This window comes from Pogona vitticeps, chromosome 14 (genome assembly GCF_051106095.1).
Source record: "Pogona vitticeps strain Pit_001003342236 chromosome 14, PviZW2.1, whole genome shotgun sequence".
In the NCBI taxonomy this organism is placed as follows: Eukaryota; Metazoa; Chordata; class Lepidosauria; order Squamata; family Agamidae; genus Pogona; species Pogona vitticeps.
The window spans coordinates 6686799-6710000 of record NC_135796.1 but is presented as its reverse complement, the minus strand read 5'-3'; the positions used below and the strand labels follow the sequence as shown (position 1 = coordinate 6710000).

The window sequence follows — 23202 nt, the reverse complement described above, 5'->3', positions numbered from 1 at the left end:
ATAATAATAAAAAAAATAACCTGGAATCCATAGAAAAGCCACCCTCGCCCACTTACGCTTTACCTGACTACTCCTTTCCATTTCGCCCTCCAGGTATTTGGCCGTGTACCATCCTGTGCGTGACGGTGTTGCCCAAAGACCTAACTGGGTCAACAAAGATCACACACAGAATGGACAGAGCCCTGTATCCGACACATTTGCCCTCCATTCATTCTGTATATATGCAGGAAAGTGTCCTAGGGCTTTAAGGCCTTATCTGAAAACGTCTCTCTTACGGGAGACAAGAGTCTGTCTCCTGTTTTTCTTCTGCGCCCGCTCTCTCTCTACAGTATTTGTTTTTCTCAACTTGTGCGACATCTTCTCTACGTCTCTGTGAAGAGCAACGAACTCAACTGGCTGCTTCCTCCTAGCGTGCCTCTTTCTCTGTCTGCAGCTTCCTCCCCTTCTCTTTCTTCCATGTACTGAACTCCAGCGACTCTTATTAACCTGCCGGTTCATCCCTATTCTAGGCAGAAAGATGCCCGGGTGCGCACGCGCAGGCGCCCCCTTGCTTCAGCCCGGTAACACCCGCCGTCATCTGCTGAACTTTTCCAGCTCCGCATCCAAGGAGGAGCCCGAAAAACTGGCAGGGGCACGTCCCCACACACCTGAAGCCCGCACCAGCCCCCTCCCCGCCCCGATGTACGTGGAGGACGCTTGCACACGCGCGGGGCTCCTCCCCAAACAATCGAGTCGGCTGCGAAATGCCAACTCTTAAAGCAGATCAGACCGGATCCGGCTTCCTAAGATAACCCGGTAAAGAGAGAGCAGAGAACTGGGCGGTGAGAGGAGATCTGGGCGGCGGCGGGGAGGGGGGGGAGAGCAGCTGCGTCTGAGTTAGAGGAGGGGAGACCCGGTCTCGAGCTCGCCTCTGCCCCTGCCCCGACCCGCCTCCAGTCACTCCACAAAGCACAGCACACGAAGGAGCCTGGGCTCTGTTCTCCTCTCTCCTCCTCCAGCTCCTGGCTTCTCTCCCCTCTGAACTCCCCCCCAGCCCCCTCCGGGCCTCAGCGAACCTCTAGTTCGGTGTGTGCGAAGGGAGCAGGGGATGGCAGCAGAGTAACCCCTTCGGCGCCAGTCTGCCGAGGAAGGGCTCTGGAGGAAGGAGGGACGCCCGCCTGCCTGCTCTCGCCTCCCTCCCTGCTTCTCCTCGCCCCCGTCCTTCCTCCCGCAGAGAGGCAGACAGCGAGGAGCAGGCGCGGCTCAGACAGGGGGGATTTTCGCCGTTTGCTTTTCAAACCTTCTAAACCAACAAACAAACAAGAGCTCAGAGAGACACCTCTGATCCCAGCGCTGATTAAAGAGCCCTGAAAGCAAGGAAGAATAAAGCCGGGCTGAAGGAAGCAGACGGTAGGCCCCGGGCTGGCCATAAAACTGATCGCTGGGCGAGATAGCCTCCCAACCTCCAGCAAAGCCGAGCCCAGCCGCCCTCCCCGGCCGAGCCGCTCGCCTTGCAAGTTACAGCCACAGGATCCCCCACCGTCACCCTCTTCTCCATCGCAGGGTGGGTGCGTGGGTGGGTGGGTAGGTGGCGACTCCTAAAGCTTGGCGATGGCGAGGGGGCAGGGAGGATGGAGTCACCGATTCATCCGTCTGCTCCTCCAAATGGATCGCACCGCCCGCGAGGATCTCAACGCCGGCAGAGGTGTCAACAGACCCTAGATCGCTATATCTCGTAATTAACCCTGCCCTTTGCCACTTCGCTACAGCGCGACTGTCTCTGGACGCGAGAGCTTCGGTCCTCCTTCGATCTAACCCGTTTGGAGCACAGGCTGCCGGCAAGGATGGTGTGACCAACACGTCCAAAATACCTTTGATTAAAGAAGGGAGGGAGGCCGCCCTGCTTCAAGCCTCACCCTAAGGCGTATTCGCCGCAGAGATTAAATCGGACCAGCCATTTTCTCTTTTACCCCCCCCCCCGCCCCCCATACTCACGAAAGGCCTAGAAACTCTGCTGCGTGGCGTCCATTCCCCCCGCCGCGGCCGGCTCTTCCCTGAAAATCCAGGGAGGGGGACGCGTGCCCGTGTTCCTAGAACTGGGGGTGGCGCTGCTGGAATAAGGAGCCGCGAGGCTTCTCAAACCCTCTAAAAAGAGCTCTTGTTCGTGGAGGGGGAATGAAAGGTGGGGACGCCTGCGTCGTGAGCGAGGGAGGGAGAAGAGGGCGGCAATTACCCCACGCAGGAATGAAGCAGGCTAGGAACGGATCACCCCACCACCCCGCATTTACACACGGAGGTTTTAGCCTTCTGCATCCCTCTGCAATACGCAAATGTCATCTTTTGTTTCCAAAGAGAGGGAGCGAAGGCGATGAAATGGAAACCTAGCGGAGAGAAGCTGTTGATAAGTCGAAATCGAAAATGTCCCAGGGCTCGGTCAGCCAAGCGGGTTGGGGTGGGGGGGGAGGAAAAGAAACTTCCCCAGCCCTCTCCTTAGTTTCCTGGCTCGTTGGAGCTGGGCTGCGTCGTGGGCCAGGACGTCTCTGCAAAGCCCCCCCTAGAGGAGGAGGAGGCGTCTCTCTCTCTCTCTCTCTCTCTCTCTCGCTGGCGCTCCCTCCCTTCCTTCCCAGTGGCAGCGGCTGCCGCTGGCTGTTGCAAAACCCGCTCGCTCGCTCGTTCGCCCTTCCTCCTTCCTCCCTGCGTCCCTGCGTCCCTCCCTCCCTCGCCTCTGATCATGTTGACATATTCGCACGGCACCGAGCAGTAGGGATGCTTTTGCTACAGCGTTACAATGTCCGACACCTTCTTTTTATAACTCGGCTCGGTCCCCCTCCGCTCGACCTGTCAAAACCACGCCTATGGAGCCACACAATTGGTCCGAAAGCGTCAAAGAGCCAATCAAGTATGCCGCAGCTGCTCTGCAACCTCACAACACATCCATACAATCCGGCGCAGCCAAGCAGCCAGCCTCAGACACACACACACACACACACACACACACACACACTCTTGCACACACACCGGGGATTCGTGGAGCCGAGCAGCAGCGCTTTCTCTCTCTCTCTCGCTCTCTCTCTCCCTCCCTCTCTTCTTCTGCTCTTTCCGGCGATTCTCTCCCCCCCCCCCCCGCCTGCCCGCCCGCCCGCCTCCGTATCTCCTTCTCCTTTGCCAGGTCTCGGAAACCGAAGTGAGGTTTCCAAGGTTCCAAACTGCAGTCATTAAGAGGGCTTCTTCCTCTTAAGTTTTGAAAAAAAAATTCTTCGTTTTTTTTTTAAACTATTAATAATAAAAGAGGCATCGAAGAAAAAGGAGCGCGGAAGAAGGAACGGTCGGGAGAAGACGGCGGGAAGAAGACGCTCGCTGGAACCAAAACTTTGGCAAAGGCGAGGCTGCTGCGCGGGGGGGGGGGAGAGGGGGAAACGGAAGCTGCAACACTCGCGACAAGTTTGGGCGCTGCTGCTGCTGCTGCTGCTCCTCTGGAGCCTGATTAAGACGAGGCGCTCTTCGCCTTAATTTGGCTTCCCGCCGCCCCTGTTCTTTCTCCTATACATGCGTGCGCGCGCGCGTGTGTGTGCTAGCTCGCGCATATATACACACACAGAGACACTTCCATTTCTCCAGTTCCGCCGCTTTGCTAGCCCCGAAACATAAAAGAAAAAGAGGTCAAGGAGACCGCAGGAAGCGGGAGTAAAATATCCTGGCTGATTTGCACAAAAGAGGAAAACCTCCCCGGGAAAAGACGCGTCCTCCAGCCCACCTTCTTTCTACCTGCACGACGGAGGCCGCCGCGTCTCGCTCCATCGTCGTCCGGCCGCAATCGCCCCGGCGACCCCCCCTGGCCCGGCTCTGAGCCCTTCGCGGCCAACCCGCCAAACTCCGGCGTGGATCTGTGGCGATCGCGGGCTTGGCTGCTTTCAACTCCGCAGCTGATCGCAGAAGCGTGCATCCGGGAAGAGGGAGCTTCGCAGGGCGCCCCTCCGCCCCGGGTGGCCCTGCGCCCCAGCATGGAGCCGGTCTCCTCGGCTGGCTGGTGGTGACTGCTTATGTCACGCCGGCGCCCCCCCGCCCCTGCTCCGGCCGCTCGCCGCCTCTGCTGACGGCCCCCTCGGCGCCCCCTCCGCGCCGCGCCGCGCCGCTCCTTCCTTCGTCTTCGTCCTTTTCTCCCGCTGCGAATCGGGGCCGAAGATGAACTGTTAAAGGCCGATCCAAGGCTCCGGGACTGTTCCAGGCCGTTGGGAAGGTCGGCCGGGGTTTGGGGTGAACCTCTCGATGAGAGAGCCTGTGATCCCTGGGACAAGCATGGCTTACCACCCATTCCTACCTCACCGGGCCCCGGACTTCGCCATGAGCGCCGCCGTCTTAGGACACCAGCCGCCTTTTTTCCCGGCCCTGGCTCTGCCTCCCAACGGCGCGGCGGCTCTCTCCCTGCCGGGGGCTCTGGCTAAACCGATTATGGACCAGTTAGTGGGAGCGGCGGATTCCGGCATCCCTTTCTCTTCCTTGGGAGCTCACCAAGCCGCGGCTCACCTGCGGCCTTTGAAAACCCTTGAGCCCGAGGAGGACGTGGAGGATGACCCCAAAGTCCACCTGGAAGCCAAGGAGCTTTGGGAACAGTTTCACAAACGGGGCACCGAGATGGTCATCACCAAATCCGGAAGGTAAGGGAGAGGGGCTATGCCCAGGATCTTCTCTCTACTTCAGTCGCCGCCCCCCCCCATCCACACACACACACATTTCACCCTGGGGTGGGTCGCCAAACAGACCAAAAATCTCTTTCAGGATGGGGAGAGGGGGAAAACTGATTTTAATATGAAATGTGGAAATTATTCAAACTGGAGTTACAGTTTTTGGCGTGGACTTTCAAGCTTTTAGCTTCTGAACCAGTGTCTCTCTGAGTGTAATCCGTGGATAGATAATCAGATCTTGCACAGAGGGAAGTAAGAAGAGCATCTGACTGCAAGGAGTTGCTGGCCATGCCTGTTCGTAATTCTGCCTTACACAGCGCCGGAAATGTTTTAATTAAAAATACAGCCGAGGATCGGATCATTCCGTTCACAAACATATGTCTGTAACCTCGTGCAAGCTTTCCTGGGAAGTCGTTCCCACAGGAATGAATGGGACTTACTTCTAAGGAACTGCGTAATATACATAATGCTGCGGGTTACTCCAAAAATTGTTTGGGCGGCAATCCTTTCCGGACTAGAAGTAGACGACTGATTTCCAAGCAAATCTCGGAGATCTCTCTGTTTAGTTCCTAGTCTTGAGCCTATATGAACATTCCCCCCAAATAAGGAGAGAAGGACTTGGGTCTCCAGTAAAAGTGTTTTGGAATCGAGTGTTTTTATTCATGATTTCTAATTAGCTGCCAGCAGTCTAGGCCAGTTAAGCGCCCACAATTTGTGGATCAGTTTATAATCTTCTAATAAAGCACCATATAATAGTGCCCAGAGTCTAAAAGGAATGTGTTTTGTGCCCAGTAAAATTTTTTTTAAGCTGTAGTTAGAGTAGGCATTTCTTTAAGAGATATATTTTCCTGTAACATTTGCCTACAATTAGGAATTATCCTATTAACATTTAATTGTCATTGTTTCAGTCTCAGGCAGAGGGAAAAGAGTTGTGATTAAAACATACATCTGAGAAATATCACGTTTTTAAATGGTCATCATGGTATTTCGAGACAGATTACAAGTTGCCTTTAAAAAAAAAAAAAGTCTACTGAGAATGTTCAACAATAGTTAGGAGACTTTGGATCTGCGTCCAAAGTTTTTCAACAAAGATCCGGAAGGATTACTTACTATTTGCTTTCTTGTGTCTTGCAGTTGCTGCTAAAATGTATTTTCATCCAGTCAGCTACTCCATGCAGCTGTATCATACCTCCATGTAGTTTAGAAATCAGTTTAAGGAACTGAATTTGGGGGTCTTTTGCAATTTGGTGTTGTTGTGTTTTTCATATCTCATAACTGGAATATTCTTCATTATAATGTACAGTGGATCTTAACTCACTCTGTATGCTCATATTCCACCACCAACAGAACAGACTGAGTTGTTACACTTACTGTCATTATTGCTGTTTCTAAATATCCACAGATTTCCCCCTTCGGACACTTTTCAACAGGAGAGAGTTTTTTCTATAGCATTAGATTCAAATGTATTTCTGTACAGGAGAAATGCTAAACTGTAATGCTGTGCTGCTTAGGTGTTTGGAAAGTGCAAAAATCAAAACTTCTCTTTGCCTTTTGCTGTCTTTTTCTAGGAGAATGTTTCCACCCTTTAAAGTGAGATGCACGGGCCTGGATAAGAAAGCCAAATACATTTTATTGATGGACATTGTGGCAGCTGATGATTGTAGATATAAATTCCACAATTCCCGGTGGATGGTGGCTGGGAAGGCTGACCCGGAGATGCCAAAGAGAATGTACATACATCCGGACAGTCCAGCAACAGGCGAGCAGTGGATGTCCAAAGTCGTGACTTTCCACAAACTTAAACTGACTAACAACATTTCAGACAAACATGGATTTGTAAGTGTTTTTAGTCTGATGAGTTAGTTGTGTTCTTTGAATCAAGCCCCTCCTCCCCCCCCCCCTCAGCTCAAGTACACATTCAGAGAAATGGGACTGAACCTCCGGCACTATGCAGAGATATTGTGTGTGTGTGTGAGAGAGAGAGAGAGAGAGAGAGAGAGATTGTTCTGATTATCCTATTCAGTAAGAGACCAGCAATCCAGGTTTCTAAAAAAGGAGTGGTGAACGTGCAGAGGGGCAATGTGGTCTCACATTTTAAAACTTAAGGTGACTTGCAAGAATATTAGGGTTGGTCCCTTTACTTGTACGTGTTGTGGGGATGATGGGGGAAACAAAACATGATGGCATTGCCGGATAGGAGACTTTCTCTTTTGCTAGGCTGCAAATCCACTTAGAAGTCTCCAGTAAATCCCTGATATTTACAGGAATTCCTCTAAAAAGCGGCAAGGTCTGAATCCCATTTCAATGTGGAAGGAAGGGAAGAAAGGGGAGAGGGAGGCAAAAGTAGGAAAGCTGAGCAAAGGACTGTAGAACACATCTTTCTACAGTGAATTCCTGCCTTTGTTTGGGATTTTTCAGAAGAAGAAAAATATAGATTAGGAGCATTTTCCCAGGAGTGGGCAAATTTGTGGGATCCACTGGAAGGTCGGCAAGTAACTTCTAGCAGGAACAAAGGGGTGTGCATGCTAGTTTTGTTAACAAAGCAGGCCCCTCCTCCCCCTTCCTTGATTAGGCTGCTGAAATAAAGTTTGGTAGGGGGAGAAAGAGAGAGAGAGAGAGAACAGAAGTGTAGGAATAGGTTTTGTGTGCCGAAGGTGGTGCTTCTCTTCTGGCACTGAGAAAAGTTCTTGGGTTGAGAATGGACCTTGTTCCCGCGTTGCTCCAGCTGCCATCCCGAATCAGATTTTATTTCAGTTGTTGTACTTTGCTTAGAGTTGCAGGGAGGAAACAAAGTAGTTTGTCCATCTGTAAAAGGGCAAATGCCAGAAACGATCATGCTTGTAAATGAGACATGGCAACAGGGGTGGGGGGAGAAAGCCAAGAGGGAAACAAGACGACCCACCCCTCCTTCCAGGGGAATTAAGATGAACTCTGGGGGTTTCTGTCGATATTGTCTTCTTTCCTTCCTTCCTTCCTCGGCTTCAGTCTACACCTCTCTGTCTTCAACCAGGCCTCCTATTAATCCAAACACACACCTCGCCTTTAAAAAGTTTGCCTTGGTCACCAGCCCCATCTCCCATCTGAGAGAAGAGTGAACTTTTTTTTCCTAAGCAAAGAGAAATGTGATCAGAGGATGTCATTATTTTTGGCCCCAATTTCTTTGGAAGAAGAGGAAAGGAAGAAAAGAGAGATTTCTCATTTGCTGGCGAGCACTGTCTGATCTTAGGGATTTCCTGAGAGGCCTCTCTGTCTTTTCCCCTTTACTGAGATGGAGCGAGATCAGAAAACCAATGGCCGATTCCCCCCCCCCCCCACTATGCCTCCAGCCAACTAGTAGATTGTGAAGTGGTGGTGGTGGTGGTGGTGGGAAAGCAAGAGACTATTCTTAGAATTGCAAACCATTTCCAGGAAAGTTTTCCTAGCTGTAGATTCTACAGCGAAGGAAGGAAGGAAGGATTGGTGCCCTAGATCACCTCTCTTGGTCAGTTGTTTCCCTCCGATGTTCTCTAGCTGAATCTCTCTTTCTTTTCCTTCACCCCTCCCCCCCGCTTGCCCCCCCCCCCCCCCGCCAGACCATCCTGAACTCCATGCACAAGTACCAGCCTCGGTTTCATATTGTCCGAGCCAATGACATCCTCAAGCTGCCTTACAGCACCTTCCGCACTTACGTTTTCCCCGAGACGGAATTCATTGCGGTGACCGCATACCAAAACGATAAGGTAAGGCGATTAAGGGAAGTGGGGAGTGGGGTGGTAAACTTAAGCCGCCGCCGATAATGCTTTGATTCAGAATTATTGGCTTGGGAAAGTCTCAGCGTTTGAGTCTTGTCTCCTTCCCCTGATTGCCTTTTACCTTCCTTTAGGCCCTTTTGGAAAATAATGAAAGGAGAAATTAAAATCCCCGTGATATCGGGTATTTAGTCTATCGAGAGAAAGCTCCTTAAGCGACTGAGGTACAGCTGAGGTCGGCTGGGGAATTCGATCTGGTATCACTACGGATCCTTGTGGATCAGAGGAAGCCTCTAGGTCCCACGGATTAATTCACTCCTTTCAAGCAGGTTGGCAACCAGGCCGCAAGGAAAGTCTGGTTCGCATTATCCCGACCTCTACTTAGACGGCAGTGTTTTTATTAGTAATTGCGTGTGTTCGCCGTTTTAACAGGGAAGAGAAATATGCTTGGATCCAACCATTCAGTCACACGTTTCACAAAAAAGGCTGGACTGAGCCAAGGAGGGGAGATGTTTTAATGCTCTTTTTCTCCAGTTATTGCCCCGGTTAGCAGAGGCTGCCCACCGAAGAGAGTAGGCTAAATTTATGGTAATGAATTCAGTGCTAAGGACTCCAGAGACTCTCGGCCTCGCCTGGATTCTTTTACTTTTACTTTTCTTCTCCGCCGTCCTCCTCCCGCAACGTTCGTTGCTCTAAATTATTAGGCTCGAATTTGAATTCCAAAAAAAAAGACACGAGGTTTGCTGAATCTTTGGCAACCTTGCCAGGTGGAAACCCTCCTGTGTCCTCTTGGAAGGGTGTGTGTGTGTGTGTGTGTGAGAGAGAGAGAGAGACAGACAGACAGACAGAGACACACACACACACACACACACACACAGAGAGAGAGAGAGAAGTGTAATCCTCTTGGCTGGGTTTATTCGACTCTTTCGCTCCCATGAAATCAGTGCGACCCACATCTATGTTCGGGATCGGAGGGGAAGTTGGCAGGAAACGGGCTGGTTTTGGAAGAAATCAGAGCCGGAGCGCGGGGTGGGGACACCGCCCTGACCTGACGGGGACTTCTGGCTGTCAGAGTCCCTTTCGTTCGGCGTGCTCTTTGGGGGGGGGGGGGGAACCGAGAATCTGGATTGAGCTCGTGGGAGCTCGCTAGGGCGGCCCAAAACTTCAAAATCACCCCGGCGGAAGCGGAGAAAACGGCCCGAAGGGGCAAGCAGCTAGTAAAAGGAGGAAAAAGGAGCCTCGGTCTCCTCGCGCCGGTCTTTTGAGTTCGGCCGCTCTCGCTCTCCGACAAAAGAGCGGAGAGCCTGCGCCAGCTTCGGCCGCCTCGCAGCAGTTCCGTCGAGGGCTTTCTAAACACTCCGAAAGCACGGGCTTGGTTCGGAACGGGTCCGCGTGTGTGCAGGATCCAGACGGGCAAGTCGGCTCCGTCCCCCTCCCCCTCCCGACGGCTTGGAAAAGCAAGCTGGGGTCCAGGCCGCGGACTCTTGAGAGGGCAAATGAGGAAAGAAAAGTGCCCATGGAGAAGGCCCAGCCGCGGGCCGTCCCGTGACAGCGCTGATTCCCCGTCCCCCACGCTTTGCAAGAGTGGCTTTTTTAGAGGCCAGCTGCGTAGGCCTGACTCTGCCCAAAGGGTTTTGCACCGCAGTCGGGCTGCACTAGCTGGCTGCCTAAACTAGAAAGCGGGTTTGGGGATGGGGGGGGGGGTGAAACGGGGGTCTCTTTCCGTCCAAGGAACCTGGGAGCTACTTTAAACCGAGAGGACTGGCCGGCCGGCCAAAATTAGAGCACGTTTCGGCCCTCCCAATTTCAAGCATTTGACCGCGGGCATAACTTGTGCTTCCCCCTGGTTTTGGTGGAGCTCAAAAGCCCTGACTTCACTCGGGTCCTTCCCAGCAGCCTAGAGCGCTGAGCCCAATCAAGCGCAAACGTGTGTGTGTGTTTTTTTCCGCGACCCTCTTAAGCGCTTACAAAAGGTTAGAGGGAGCCAGCCCGGGCGAAACGCCTGTAATATGTTTGCACAGTATAACTCGACAGCTAACCCCCCCCCCCGCCGCCGCCACTCAGCCTCCACCCCTGCACACCCGCACGCACGCACGCACACAAGCACGCGCGCCGGGGAAGGTAATTACATAAAGTATTTTATTATAGCAAGCGGGTGACCACCATTCCTTTGCGGTTTAATTATGGCAGGTAAAGAGTTTAAACTGAAACATAACTTTAATGGATGGCAGGGCAGCGCGTTCCATTCATTCCTAGCAAGGTGGGGAAGGGAGAAGGTCCGCAGAGCCAGCCTAGGCTGCTCGGTGGCCGAGGGGCGCTGCCCACAGGCACCCACGCCAGTGCGTCCATGAGCCGAATATCTGGCCTGCGAAGGCCAGGCTCCCAAGCCGTGGTCTTCCTTTCGCTGGGGTATTCTGGGGATTGGGGGGGGGCGGACACAACCCTCAGCAACAAGTTTTTAAAATGGAGATGGAGCCCCATTGAAATTTGCCATTCTTGCTGAGCGCTTCTTCCTTCCTTCTCGTAATTAGCAGGGAAACCACCCCAGGCTTAGGTGCAGAACTTTGAAGATGAGGAGAATGGAAATATTAATTTCATTTTTTCAATTTTTTTCAGAAAAGATCACGTTTGTTTTTAGATTTAGCATCAGGTTTCTTGGACCACAACTGTGTTCCTTTTTAAGGTGCCATAAAAGTCATCTTTGATATTTATTTGTTGATTTATTATTAATGGCTTCCAGGATTTCTCTATTTTTCCAGAAGAGTCAGGCCAACCAAGGATTATGGGAAGGATTACCACCACCGCCACCCCTGCATGCCCGCACGCACATATAAACACATACAACAGAGGATTTGACTCTCCATCTATGGGGACTAATCCTTACACTGCCCAGTCTACCTTGAACATATTTCAAGTTTTTCAGCATTCCCTTTTTTTACATTCTTTCTTTGTTCTTTCTTTTCAAACAGATAACTCAGTTGAAAATCGACAACAATCCTTTTGCCAAAGGCTTCAGAGACACAGGGAATGGGAGAAGAGAGAAAAGGTAAGGGTGTGTCCAAGCTTCTATTTGCATCATTGGTCTGGTTTTGCAACTGTTATCAGATAGGGCTTGCCCAGAGGTCATTTTTGGGGGGGCTGTATGTCCCTTCCTCCCACCTTTCCACTTGTGGAATGAGAGGGAAAGGCAACACTGGAAACTTCAGCTTATTTATGTTCAAATGTACATCTGCAAAGGCCCAAAGCTTGTGTTCTGTCAGAGGTATCCATGGATGAGTTTTCTTTCCCAAGACAAGGAAGGGCACAGTTTAGGACACCTATTGGTAATTTGAAATTTCAAGGAGAAAGCAGATCTGGAAAGCAAAAGTGAACTGAAAGTGTATTTTAAGATATTACAGTAAGGTGATCTTAAATACACTTAGAATGAAATTCTTCCCAAGGATGAATTGAAAAGGGAAAATGGCCTTTAATATCCATCTGCCAGCCAATGCAGTAGAGGGGGGGGGGTAATAGATGCATCTGCTTTCTGATTATGGTTTGTCTTGACTTTATACTCATTTTGCGGGGAAAACACTTATTTACAAGCCATCTTTCTGGTTGCAAACAACTCTGTGGTGTGAGTGGGAAAGAATTTTGAAGCAAAAATAATTTGTAATGGAGGAATTGTTACTAAGTCCTTATAAGTTCTTTATGCTTTAATGAGAGAGAAGATCTTTACATGATCCATATAAAAAATAAAATCTTTCTTTTCGGCTGGGTACACCCCAATTCATTTATTTAAAGTTTTTTGTACAGAATGTAATTTTGTGAGGAAAACTGTTGGAGAACTCAGAATAACACAGTCTTAACTAAAGTTAAGGGAGAAACATATTTTCTCTCTGATTATCTGTAAACAGTAGAATATCCCTGGAATATGGTAATACTTTAAATAATTAATCTTCAGGAAGGCAGCTTTCCTTATCACGCACACTCCCTTATTCATTTAATGAATGCTATGTCCATCATCCTAATAGCTGAGACCTGCAGCTTTGCCCAACTCTAGGAACATCAGCTGCTTTGCTTTGAAATGCTGATTGGGCAAGCTTTCCTGGTTTTAAGGATGTCCAACTTCCACTATAGAGGAAGAGGAGGATAGTTATATGCATGGTAGTACAAAACATGGGTTCCTAAATGTTTGATCGTGTCAGCACCACCATCCAGCTGAGGAATTGCACAGTAAACTGGAATGCTCCAAATTACAGAAGATTCTGTCTTCTTTCCCATGGACTTAATGATAAATTGCTGCCTTTTGTCATTTCTGAAGTAATCAGAGGGTTGGTTGCTCTCTGAAGCTCTGATGTGTATAACCTGATAGACTTACACATTATGAGAGATCTCCAGCAACTTTTAATCTAGCCCAGTGAAATCAGCAGCCAGGCCTTCTGAGTTGGTGGAGCAGCATAGTCATAGGCCTATTTACTCAAAAGTAAGCTTTAGTGCACACATCTTCCACAGTTCATTAAGCTTAGGAGTCTGATCTTAAGTGGAAACATACAGAATTCTGTGAAATGGTCTCACATGCTCTATGTGATCTGACTTTAAATTCAGGTGGATTGGAATTTGCTTTAAGAAAGGCAAGGTTCTCCTCCATAACAAAGAAATATATATATATATATATATTATATATATTAATTCCACCATGTTTCCCCAGAAAGCAACTGACCCTCCAATCAATGAGAGTTTATGACGAGAGGCAGAAAAAGGAGAATGGGACTTCTGATGAGTCTTCTAGTGAACAAACAGCTTTTAAATGCTTTGCTCAGTCAACTTCTCCTGCTGTGTCTGCAGTGGGTACCTCTAATCTTAAAGGTATGTTGCCTTTTCTTCTTCTTGCTCCCCCACATTCAAGGAATCCCCTGTTATCTTCCACCTTCTCCTATTTCTGGATTGTTCTCTTTTCTGTCCTTTCTGGATTTAAAACAGGAGCTTTGCCGGAGATCAGTCTCCGGTGGGGATCATGACTGAAGTGTTCACTTTAACAAAAGCCCACATCCCTGTTTTGAAAAAAAAGGTCTGCTTGGAAACACTCCACACATCAAGATCCCACATGTCTTCCCTCTTTCTCTTTTGCACCCACAGTTCCTATCAGGTTTGTTCAAAACCAGGCAGCATTGGTGGAGGTGAGGGAGCAAAGACAGACTATAAAGGGAAGGTTCAAAATACTCCATGAATATTATTATAATGGAATGTCTTATTAAAGGAAAGAAAAAAATCATTCCAAACTTTGTCTCCGCCTTCCCCAAATCCTGCTTGCTTACATGGGACGAAAAATAGAAAGCAGATTAAACACAGGGTCAAATACGACTCTATACAGTACTGCTTCTCTACTTCAGTCTCTCCCCACCCCCTTCTTCTCTCCCTCCCACCTTTTAATATCTGGGAGTTATGGGCTGTGCAAAGCATTCTTCAATGCACCTAATCAGGAGAAAACTATATGGAACTGAATGGGATTTGTTGAGACTATGTGTATAAGGATGTTTGCATAAAATTGGAGCCTGAAATGCTTACATTCACGACTCTGGACTTTGCCATGTTGCCAAAAGAAAGAATGCACATTTTATATGACACCTTAAATTTAAAAAGAAGAAGCAGCAGAATGCTGGCTTTTACTCCCTCCTTCTCTCCCTCTCTCTCTCTCCCCCTTCTTTCTCTCTCTCTGTGTACGTAGGTGTACATACACATGCAGCAGATACTGTATCCAGTGCTAGAGAGAAGCCAGACCCTAACCTTTTCTTGCATTGGAAGAGGGGGAAATTGTTCCAAGAGCAGGATAAATAAAAGTTGGGAAATTAATGTTACACTTCCCTTGCCCCTTAGCCTTCCTTTTCTTCACTTGGGTGTTTATTATATAGAACCAAGTTGATAAGGAAGCCAGAGGAAGAACAGACTCCCTTGCTTAGATGGAGCACAACAACCTGTTGCCCTCCAGCTGTTTGGGACTACACCTCCCATGAACCCTGATAGCAAGACCCTAAAGGAGGCGATAGGGGTTGGGCTGAGACACAAGCACCATCACCTTGCACAGAGAAAGCTTATCAACTGGGCAAGGGACAAGTTTCCAAGGATACACTAGTTTTCTATGAGCAGGGATTGAACTCTACACCACTGGTTCTTAACCTTGGGTTAATCAGGAGTTTTGGACTGCAACTCCCAGAAGCCTTCACCACTAACTGTGCTGGCTGGGGTTTCTGGGAGTTGCAGTTCAAAAACATCCGAGGAACAAAGGTTAAGCACCACTGATCTAGACCACTAATTTTACAATGTGGAGGCTTCAATAAACTCTGTCCAATCCACAGTATGATGCAGTGCAGGTTAGACACAAAGAGAACACTCCGATCCCAACTAGGCCAACCTGTAGCGAGTGGAAACACACCTGGGCATTCAAAGCCAAGCAGCAGTCCAGGAGAGAGGACCCATTTGTTCGTAGGTATGGGGTGAGGGTAATGATGTCCTGGTAGAACCAGGCCATCAGTCTGTTCTGGTTATACTGGTCTTCCCAGGGGTGCTTGTTTTACCTCAGAGTAGTGATAATCCCCCTTTTTAATGAAGCTCCAAACTGGAACCCCAACGAAGACAGTCCAGCATGACTCACCTGCCTGTTTCCAATTGCTGAAAGGCTGACCCTCACTTGGCTCTCCTTTCCTGCCAGATTTGAGCCCCAGCGATGGGGAAAGCGACTCAGAAAGCAAAGAAGACCCCTCAGAAGCCGGCGACACTGGGAAAATCTCAACCACTACTGCCTCCCTTACTGTTGCCAACAGCAGCTCTTCAGCAGCTGGAGGAAACGGGGCTGACCCGCGGGAGAAAATTAGTCCCTCCAAGATCCTGCTCTTCCCTCCGGACTCGCGGAGCAGCCGGGAGAGTGTCTCCAAGGCCCCACCACCGCCGGACTCTAGGCACAGCCCCTCCACCATCACTTCCAGCACCCGGGGCTTGGGTGGGGAGGAAGTCAAGAGCCCCCCGCGGGAGGACTGCCGGGGCTTGGCCAAGGAGCCCTTCAGCCCCTTGACGGTTCAGACAGACGGTGCCGCTTCTGCTGCTGCTGCTGCCGCCGCTGCCACCAGCCACCTCGCCCAGGGCCACTTGTCCAACCTGACTTTCTCCTCGCACGGCCTGGCTGGCCAGCAGTTCTTCAATCCGCTGGGGAACGGGCACCCTTTGCTTCTCCACCCCAGCCAGTTTGCCATGGGTGGGACCTTTTCCAGCATGGCTGGGATGGGGCCTCTACTCGCCACTGTCTCAGGGGCTTCGGCTGGAGTAACTGGGCTGGACAATACAGTGATGGCCACGGCAGCAGCAGCCCAGGGCTTGTCTGGAGCTTCAGTAGCCGCCGCCGCTGCAGCTTTGCCCTTCCATCTCCAACAGCATGTCCTGGCCTCGCAGGTAATTTCTTGGGTTGGTGGTGGGATTCCTTTCTTTCCACTCCCTGGGGTTTTTGCTAAATGTCTAAGGAGGCAGAGCTAAGGAACAAGTGAACCCCCTGGGAGAAACCAAGCTTTGCCTTGAGAGTCCTCTTACTCATTTTCCCCCACCTCCAGGCTTGGGGATCCCAACCCGGTGACAGCGTTTGGTTTTTGTTGGCTAGTTTGCTTGATTAAAACTATTCTTTCCCTTGTCCATTTGCTTACTTATTAAAACCAATTATTGCTCTCTCTTTTTTTACTCTGGTCCCCTCCCCCACAAGCCCTAAATAAGAAAAGACATTAATGAAGCAATTTTAAAAGCTCACATTCTTGAAAGCCGATTGGGTGGGCGCTTTAAAACCAGTAAATGTGTTGGAAAGTAAGAGAGAAAGGAGAGGCTTGTCTGCCTGAAAACACTTTCCTGAACAAAGGCAGCGAGAAAAGAAATCAGAAAATGAAAATTGCAATGTAGCAGACCCGCTTGCATGAATGGCCTATTACTCTGCCATGGACTTCTGCTTGATTACCACACGGAGGTCCTTTGCAATTTTGAAATCTGGCAGTGAGTTCCAAGGACAGTTGGTCTGTTGAATCACTGGGGCTTTGGATCCAGTCTTTATTTTATATATGGGAGAAGAATATCCCTAACAGATAGTTTTCCTCTGACTTAGTTCATAGCAAATGCTCTCTCCTTTTTGCTCTCTGTTATTTCTTTAATCTTTTACCAAATCCTCCAGGGGAGAACAATCAAGATAATGCAGACAGGCTACCCTGTGTCTCCTGGCAACCAACAGGCAAGATAGGCGGTGGCTGGGGAGACAAGCAAAGGGAGAGAGAGAGAGAGAGCCCGGGTCCAATGCAGGCAGTGCCTTTCATGGCCCGGGAGTAATTTAAGCCCACTTCTCTTTGGTTATAGACCCATGTTAAATTTTTTTACAAATGTGCTCAGAAAGCTTGAAATAAACCAAACCACTTCACTTCTCAATTATTTTTGGACTGTTTTCGTGTAATTCACTCTCCGGAACCCTCTCCTTTCTCACTAGAGGAGTTCCTGAAGGCAAAGGCCTGGAGAGGAACAGAGAGAAATGTCAAGGAAGGCTCCTCCAAACTCTAAGGGTTCTCTGTTGAACAACGACAAAGCCTGGTAAAGCCTTAAGGACTAACAAGTTTTCTTTGGCGTACACTTTTCTGCAGCAGTCCAGAAAATCTTATTCCAGACAAAACTTTAAGGTGCCATTAGACACGTGTTTCTTGTCCTGGAACAGACTATCAGGGCCATCCCCCTGGATTATTAATATTTTTCTTCTTCTAACATGGACTGCTCTCGTTGCGTTTCCAAGGCAAGAGTTGGCTGCCCAAAGTGAAGTCAATATAAAACTCTCCCCCCCCCCTCCGCTCCACCTCCTGCAGAGGTGTTGACTTCCGCGGTTGGAATGGAAGCTGAGGGTGCTCAGCACCTTGCAAGAAGAATGATTGAAAAGGGATCGGAAGGTAGCAGCCGCTTGGCCGGAGGCCCTCCTCAGTCTTGGAAGCGCTGCAGATCCCAACGCCAAGGAGATGGGCTTTGGCTGAGGAACGGGCCGCCCAAGCGAAGGCGCGGGCCCGTTTCACATGCATCCCGTTCCCCCGCAGGCAATCTCCGGTAGCTCTAGCACAGTCCTTGCTCTACGGTTGGGGTGGCCGTTGTTTTTCCTCTACGGTCTGCGCAGAGCTTGGAAAGGTTTCCGTATTTTGGCTCCCAGCATGCCTGGGGGTTGGAGTCCAAACAAGGAAGTTTGGGATTTGCAGAGAAGGGGCATCTCCATGCTCTTCCTTTCCAGTCGGTTTTGCCAGAAGGCAGGCGATGCTTGCAGCCCCCCCGCCCCGCCCCGCCCCGCAGCCCCTATTCGCCCTCTTGGGACTGGGTTCTGTTGCTTCTCCTCATAGAGTGAAGCCCCTCGCCTTTTTAATACTCATCTAGCAGGCTGAGCAAAAGTTCTAGAGAACTCGAAATCTCCTCTACTGTGTGGCGCTCTGACTGAGCCTCAGCAAGGTATTGCCCACCTGTGGATTCTCGATATTCCTGTAATAAGAAAGAAGGCAGACAAGAGCCCCATCCAAGCTTGTGGGGGGGGGGCGTGTGTGTGTGTGTGTGTGTTTTAAGTTTGTGGTCGTGTGCGTTTCCATGGGCGAAGCCAAGACGCGCGCGTTCTCTCTCCCGTCCCCCGCCTCCGGGCCCCTGCTGACCCCCTGCTTCTTGTCTTCCAGGGCTTGGCCATGTCTCCCTTCGGAAGCCTCTTCCCTTACCCTTACACCTACATGGCCGCCGCCGCCGCCGCGGCCTCGACCGCCGCCAGCAGCTCGATGCCCCGGCACCCTTTCCTCAGCGCCGTGCGCCCTCGCTTACGCTACAGCCCCTACTCCATCCCGATGCCTTTACCGGACAGCAGCAGCCTGCTCGCCACCACGTTGCCCTCCATGGTCAGCGGCGGCGGCGGCGGCGGCGGCGGGGCTGAAGGCAAAGCCGCCGCGGGCCCCTTGGCCTCCAGCCCGGCCTCGGGGGTCTTGGACTCCGGCTCGGAACTCAACAGCCGCTCCTCCACTCTCTCCTCCGGCTCGGCGGTCTCCTTGTCCCCCAAGCTCTGCTCCGACAAGGAACCCACGAGCGAGCTTCAGAACATCCAGCGCTTAGTGAGTGGTCTGGAGCCCAAACAAGACAGGGACAGGAGTGGGTCGCCCTAGGGAGGGGGGGGAGGGGGGAGGGAGGAGGTGGTGTTTCCTCTAGGTGTCCTCTCCGAGATTCCCCCTCGTTCCAGACCGCCTGCTAGAACTCTGCGCTGTCTCTCCTACCTCTTGGTGGGACTGATCAACCAAGGTTTGTCCTGTGGCCCAGCGGGGAGTAAAACCAACAACTGTATTGGGGGAGGGGGAGATGGGGGCTGTTGGAAGCTGCTATTGACAAAAGGGTGGTGTCCACTGGAGGAGGTTAGGACGGGGGCCATGGATCCTGGAGAGGCCAGGAGGCTCCACGCTGGCCCCCCTTTCCCCTTTGTTTCCTTGTATGCACAACCAAGAGAGAAAAGGAGAAGAGAAAAGCAGTAGCATTTTCTTTCATTTTTTTTGTCTCTCGAAGAAATGACTTTTGCATAACAGTTCATTTAAGACAAAAATCAAAGCAAGCAAAAGAGTGTCTCCAGTCCTTGTTGACCTTAGTTAGCGGTGGGGTGGGCGGGGTGGGCGCCCCTTTAATGTGATTTCTATCAACTGCGATTGGTTGAGTTTGCAACTTTTTTCTTTTGTGTCTCCTTTTTTTGTTGTGTGGATTTTTTAAAAAACACTTCTCTTACAGGATTTTTTTTTTACCCCATTCTCCCCCCTTTTAGAATGTTCCACTTCTCCTAAAACTAATTTTTAAAAGTAGTTAGAAAAGGGTGGGGCTTTTTACTCTTTTAAAAACTCCTCTAATTTCCTTGTCTGTTGATTTTCTTCTCTTTTACTGTACATGCAATACCAAGATTTATCAGTATAATGCAGAGAAGGAAAAAAAAAACAAGTGGACACTATTGATAAAAGTATTTATGTAATTAATGGATAACTTGTAAATACGTGGCATATTAATACTCAAAATTAAAATTTAATTTATTGACATTGTAAATATGTCTGTAAATAAGGATGCAGCTGTCTTTCTGGTTTTGAAGTCGTTTTCATTTCAACATTCATGGTTCTTTGAAAAGAATTAAAAATTTGTAAAGGAAGGGAAAAATTCATCAGGAAAAAAAATATGTGTTTACATCTGCAATGTTTCATTTTGGTTTTCCATGTTATCAGAGGATACAAGTCATGTTGGTGGCATTTTTGTTTAGTGGGAGCATGCAAAAGGCCAAAAGAGGGATGGAGCAACATGGATACAAGGACTGTATAGTAGTGTTATTGTTGGACTCTCCCGGATTCTCAAGTACTGCCATCGTTGGTGAAATGGTTAAATAAATATGTTAATGAAAGACCAACAACTTCTGAAGTGGCTATGTAAAAAGAAGGGGTGGGGGAAGCGTCTGGGATATTAATATTATTATTTTTGCCCATTAAAATAGAAGCATGAATATTTATGTCATTTCCACTGTTTTCTCCTCGGCATATCAACCTATTAGCCATATCCCAAAGAATATTTATTACTCTGGTGGTAAACGACGTCCTTTTTTTTTGAAGTGAGTCCATATCCCCATGCCTTCCAAGTCAGGTTACTTAGTAAGTCTGTTCCGTGTGACAGACAGATTTCCTTGATGAAACATTTAAAAAAAATTTCCCGACTCGTTTTCTTCTGTTGCCCACCTTCGCCTTTCAAAAATCGTCACACTTTCAGGAAGATGTTCATAGAAATCTTGAAGTTTATGTGGATACCGTGATTGGAGGGAAGATTTTCTTCTTTAAGGGTCGCAACAGCGGTCGTTTTCAGAGCTTACCTTTTGCGGGGGAAGGATCTCTGGGAGAAATAGCGTCCTCCCTCACATCTTTATCTATTGATCAGATAAATAATGCCAGCCCCACACCCGATGTGCGTGTATTTGAATGGACAGACGAGACGCAGGAATTGTCTGTTCAGTCAAATCCATCTTGCAAGCTTCCAGTGTTGGTTTACAGTCCCGGTTAAGTACGCGCCAGTACAAGGGATCCGAAGGGAGGGCCAGCCCCGAAAGGCTCTCCAATCTGACCTCTTCCTCGGGAGTAAGTCCCCTTGAATTCGACTGCCTTTACTTCCGAGTGGGCAGCGAGGAGCTCACCGACTCCCGTGTGATTTACTCCCAGCCGCTGGAATAGTAGGGCGGTTTCCGTCTTTCGCCAGAAGTTAAAAGATGAGAAAATAAAAACGCTGGCGTGTGAAGCCAATCCCGCCTCCTGTTACTTCGTTGCTTTGTCTATGCAGATGATGAAAAGGCTTAGAGTGTCAATGAAAGGAATCTGACGGAGACTCTGGGGATCCTACAGTACCGAAAAGCTAATTGAGAGCACAGGGATTAATCAGGGGAGGAATTAACGATAGCCATGATTACTATCATTATGGCACCTGAAAGACTAATCAGTTTTATCTGAAATAAGCTTTATGAACTGCAGCCCTCTACTTAGTGTAGGAAGTGGCCATGACAATATGGGAAGCGCTTCCACACTTTTTACTGGTGCTGTTTTCGGCAACCCTGGAAATTCTTCTTATTACCACTGTTCCTGGAGCTGTTGCTTATTTTATAGTGTTTCTTTGGGGGGGGGGGGGGCGGTCAAAATCAGCGACGCCTCCAAGGAGTCGCCCCGTGCTTGGGACAGAGGGAAACGTGGATCGCCTGCCCGGGGGGGGGGGACACCGGCGAGAGCGGAGGCCGGTCGCTCTGGAATCCTTTTTGGTCTTCGGCGGAGCCTTTGAAGGCCGCTGGGTGGATGGAGGGGCCAGATAAGAGAACCTGCAGGGCGTTCGCTGTGTAATCGCGCCAGGCCGCCGCAGCCACGACCTGCCTTGATAAATTGTTGTTTTTAAGACCTCCCTCTCCCCGCTGTGTGGCTGCTGGTGCGATTCAACCTCCGCCAGCTGAAAATACTGTAAACGATCACTTCCAGCCTCTGTCCTGGGGTTGGCGTGTGGTGTTTGCCAGTCCCCTTCCTGCACACACACACTCCTTCTTCTTCCCTGGACTCAGAATTATGTCACTTGGCGATAAACACCAGCCTCCCCCGCCCCGCACGCCGGTCCGCTGGTTGGTTAAAGTTGGAAATATATGGCGAAATCTTTATTAATAGTCCCTACAACCCAGCGCTCCTCCGAGTTTTTTCTTTTTCTTTTTGTGGGACGATTCTGCGAGTTAAGAGTTTTGGAAAACATCTGGTCATTAAAGCTATTCGCCCCCCTCCCCAAGCCTTGGGAGCTTTATATAGGCTTCATTTGATCACCTCTCCCCCAAGAATTCTAAGGCGAGGGGCTGAGAGTGGGGGGGTGCCTCAGTCAACAAACAGAGTTAAAAAAATATTACAGTGTAAGAAACATGTCCTACATGAATTTGACCCAACTCCGGGAGGCAGTGGAAGACAGGAGGGCCTGGCGTGCTCTGGTCCGTGGGGTCACGAAGAGTCGGACGCGACTAAACAACAACAACGAAACATGCGCCCCTCGGTCGTGCTGTCCTCTGACTGCCCCAATGGTTATGATGAGGCTGTGCAGGACTGGTTCCATTAAACCACGCCGGGGAATGAATGAGGCAGCAGAGGATAGCTTATCATTATCCCTTTACCGGTTTATGTTGAATTCTTGGTCTAAGAAGGCTCACGGGGAGGAAGGCGGCTATTTGGGACCTTCCAGATGTGGCTGGACTACAATAGCTATCAACCCTAGCCAACGGCGAGAGACAGTGGGAGATGTAGTCCAACCACATATCTCCCAAATTAAATGACATTGAACACAATCGGGGCTTCCACATAAACATGTTCGGCATTGCGCAGTGTTCTTGGTGTTACCGTCATTCTATTGGAACGGACTTTAAACGAGTAATCCAGCCAGCTTCCCCCGACCTCACCTGGAAGGACGCCATCGCTTCCCTGGTATATCTCCGTCCGGTCCTTCTTGCTTCAGTCTTTTTGGGCTGTTGTTTGGTGTGTGTATGTGTGTGTGTGTGTGTGTGTGTGTGTGTGTGTGTGTGTGAGAGAGAGAGAGAGAGAGAGAGATCCAAGCCTGTTGACAACAGAACGCCATCGTCCTGAAGCCCTTGACGAAGAAAGGGAGGTGGACTAAGGAGTCTGGAAACGTTACGTTTCTGGACTACAGTTCCCAAAATGCCTTCGACTATTTGGGAGATTTTGTCTGAAGCCAGAGGGAAACACACCGAGACTCACCCCTCTCAGGCCGTCTTGAATTCTCCTTCTTTTGTTGCCCTCCCCCACCTGCAGCAGAATCTCCTCCGAAGGAAAGACGGAACCGGCAATTTTGCAAAGTGTAAGCCCCCGCCGGAGAATTCTCTTTGTTTCGTCCAAAAAAATAACTCGGCCAAAAGCTGCTGCTTTTATGCATATGTCTCCTCGAAGGGAGGTGAGATGCCTGTTCCCCCCCACCCGGCCAATTAGAAGATCCTGCGAAACTTTTGCTGTGTGAAACAAGTTTTGCTAAACCATGAATACGGTTTCCCTCCTCCCCCTGTCCCCCCACCAACAGTATCTTGCCTTTAGTTTTATTGTTTTCAATGTTATATCCTGTCTTTTCAACCCAACTAGACAGCCTCTGAGGTGAGCCATGGTCGTGTCTTGAAGCAGATGTTTACATCCAGGAAAATGCACGCACATACACACACAAACACACACCACTGCATGGTGAAGACCAGAAACTGGGCACTTTAATTTTTGGGATTCCAGCTCCTAGGATTT

General features: G+C 49.7%; 1 protein-coding gene and 1 long non-coding RNA gene across 2 annotated transcripts in view; one reads left to right on the top strand and one right to left on the bottom strand.

Moving 5' to 3' along the window:
• LOC140702742 (uncharacterized) overlaps positions 1-2135 on the bottom strand; it is a 16204-nt gene extending 14069 nt beyond the window's left edge. The window contains exon 1 of the long non-coding RNA XR_012081993.2: positions 1975-2135. This is a non-coding gene — a long non-coding RNA (uncharacterized LOC140702742). The remainder of the gene's footprint in view (positions 1-1974) is intronic.
• Positions 2136-3074: 939 nt separating this feature from the next.
• On the top strand, positions 3075-19910 carry TBX3 (T-box transcription factor 3). Its single transcript, XM_020807344.3, has 7 exons — positions 3075-4634; positions 6230-6497; positions 8234-8380; positions 11359-11435; positions 13080-13237; positions 15078-15811; positions 18079-19910. Exons 1-7 carry the CDS (start codon positions 4246-4248, stop codon positions 18550-18552), a joined length of 2247 nt encoding a protein of 748 aa, XP_020663003.3. The 5' UTR covers positions 3075-4245; the 3' UTR covers positions 18553-19910.
• Positions 19911-23202: the final 3292 nt, after the last annotated feature.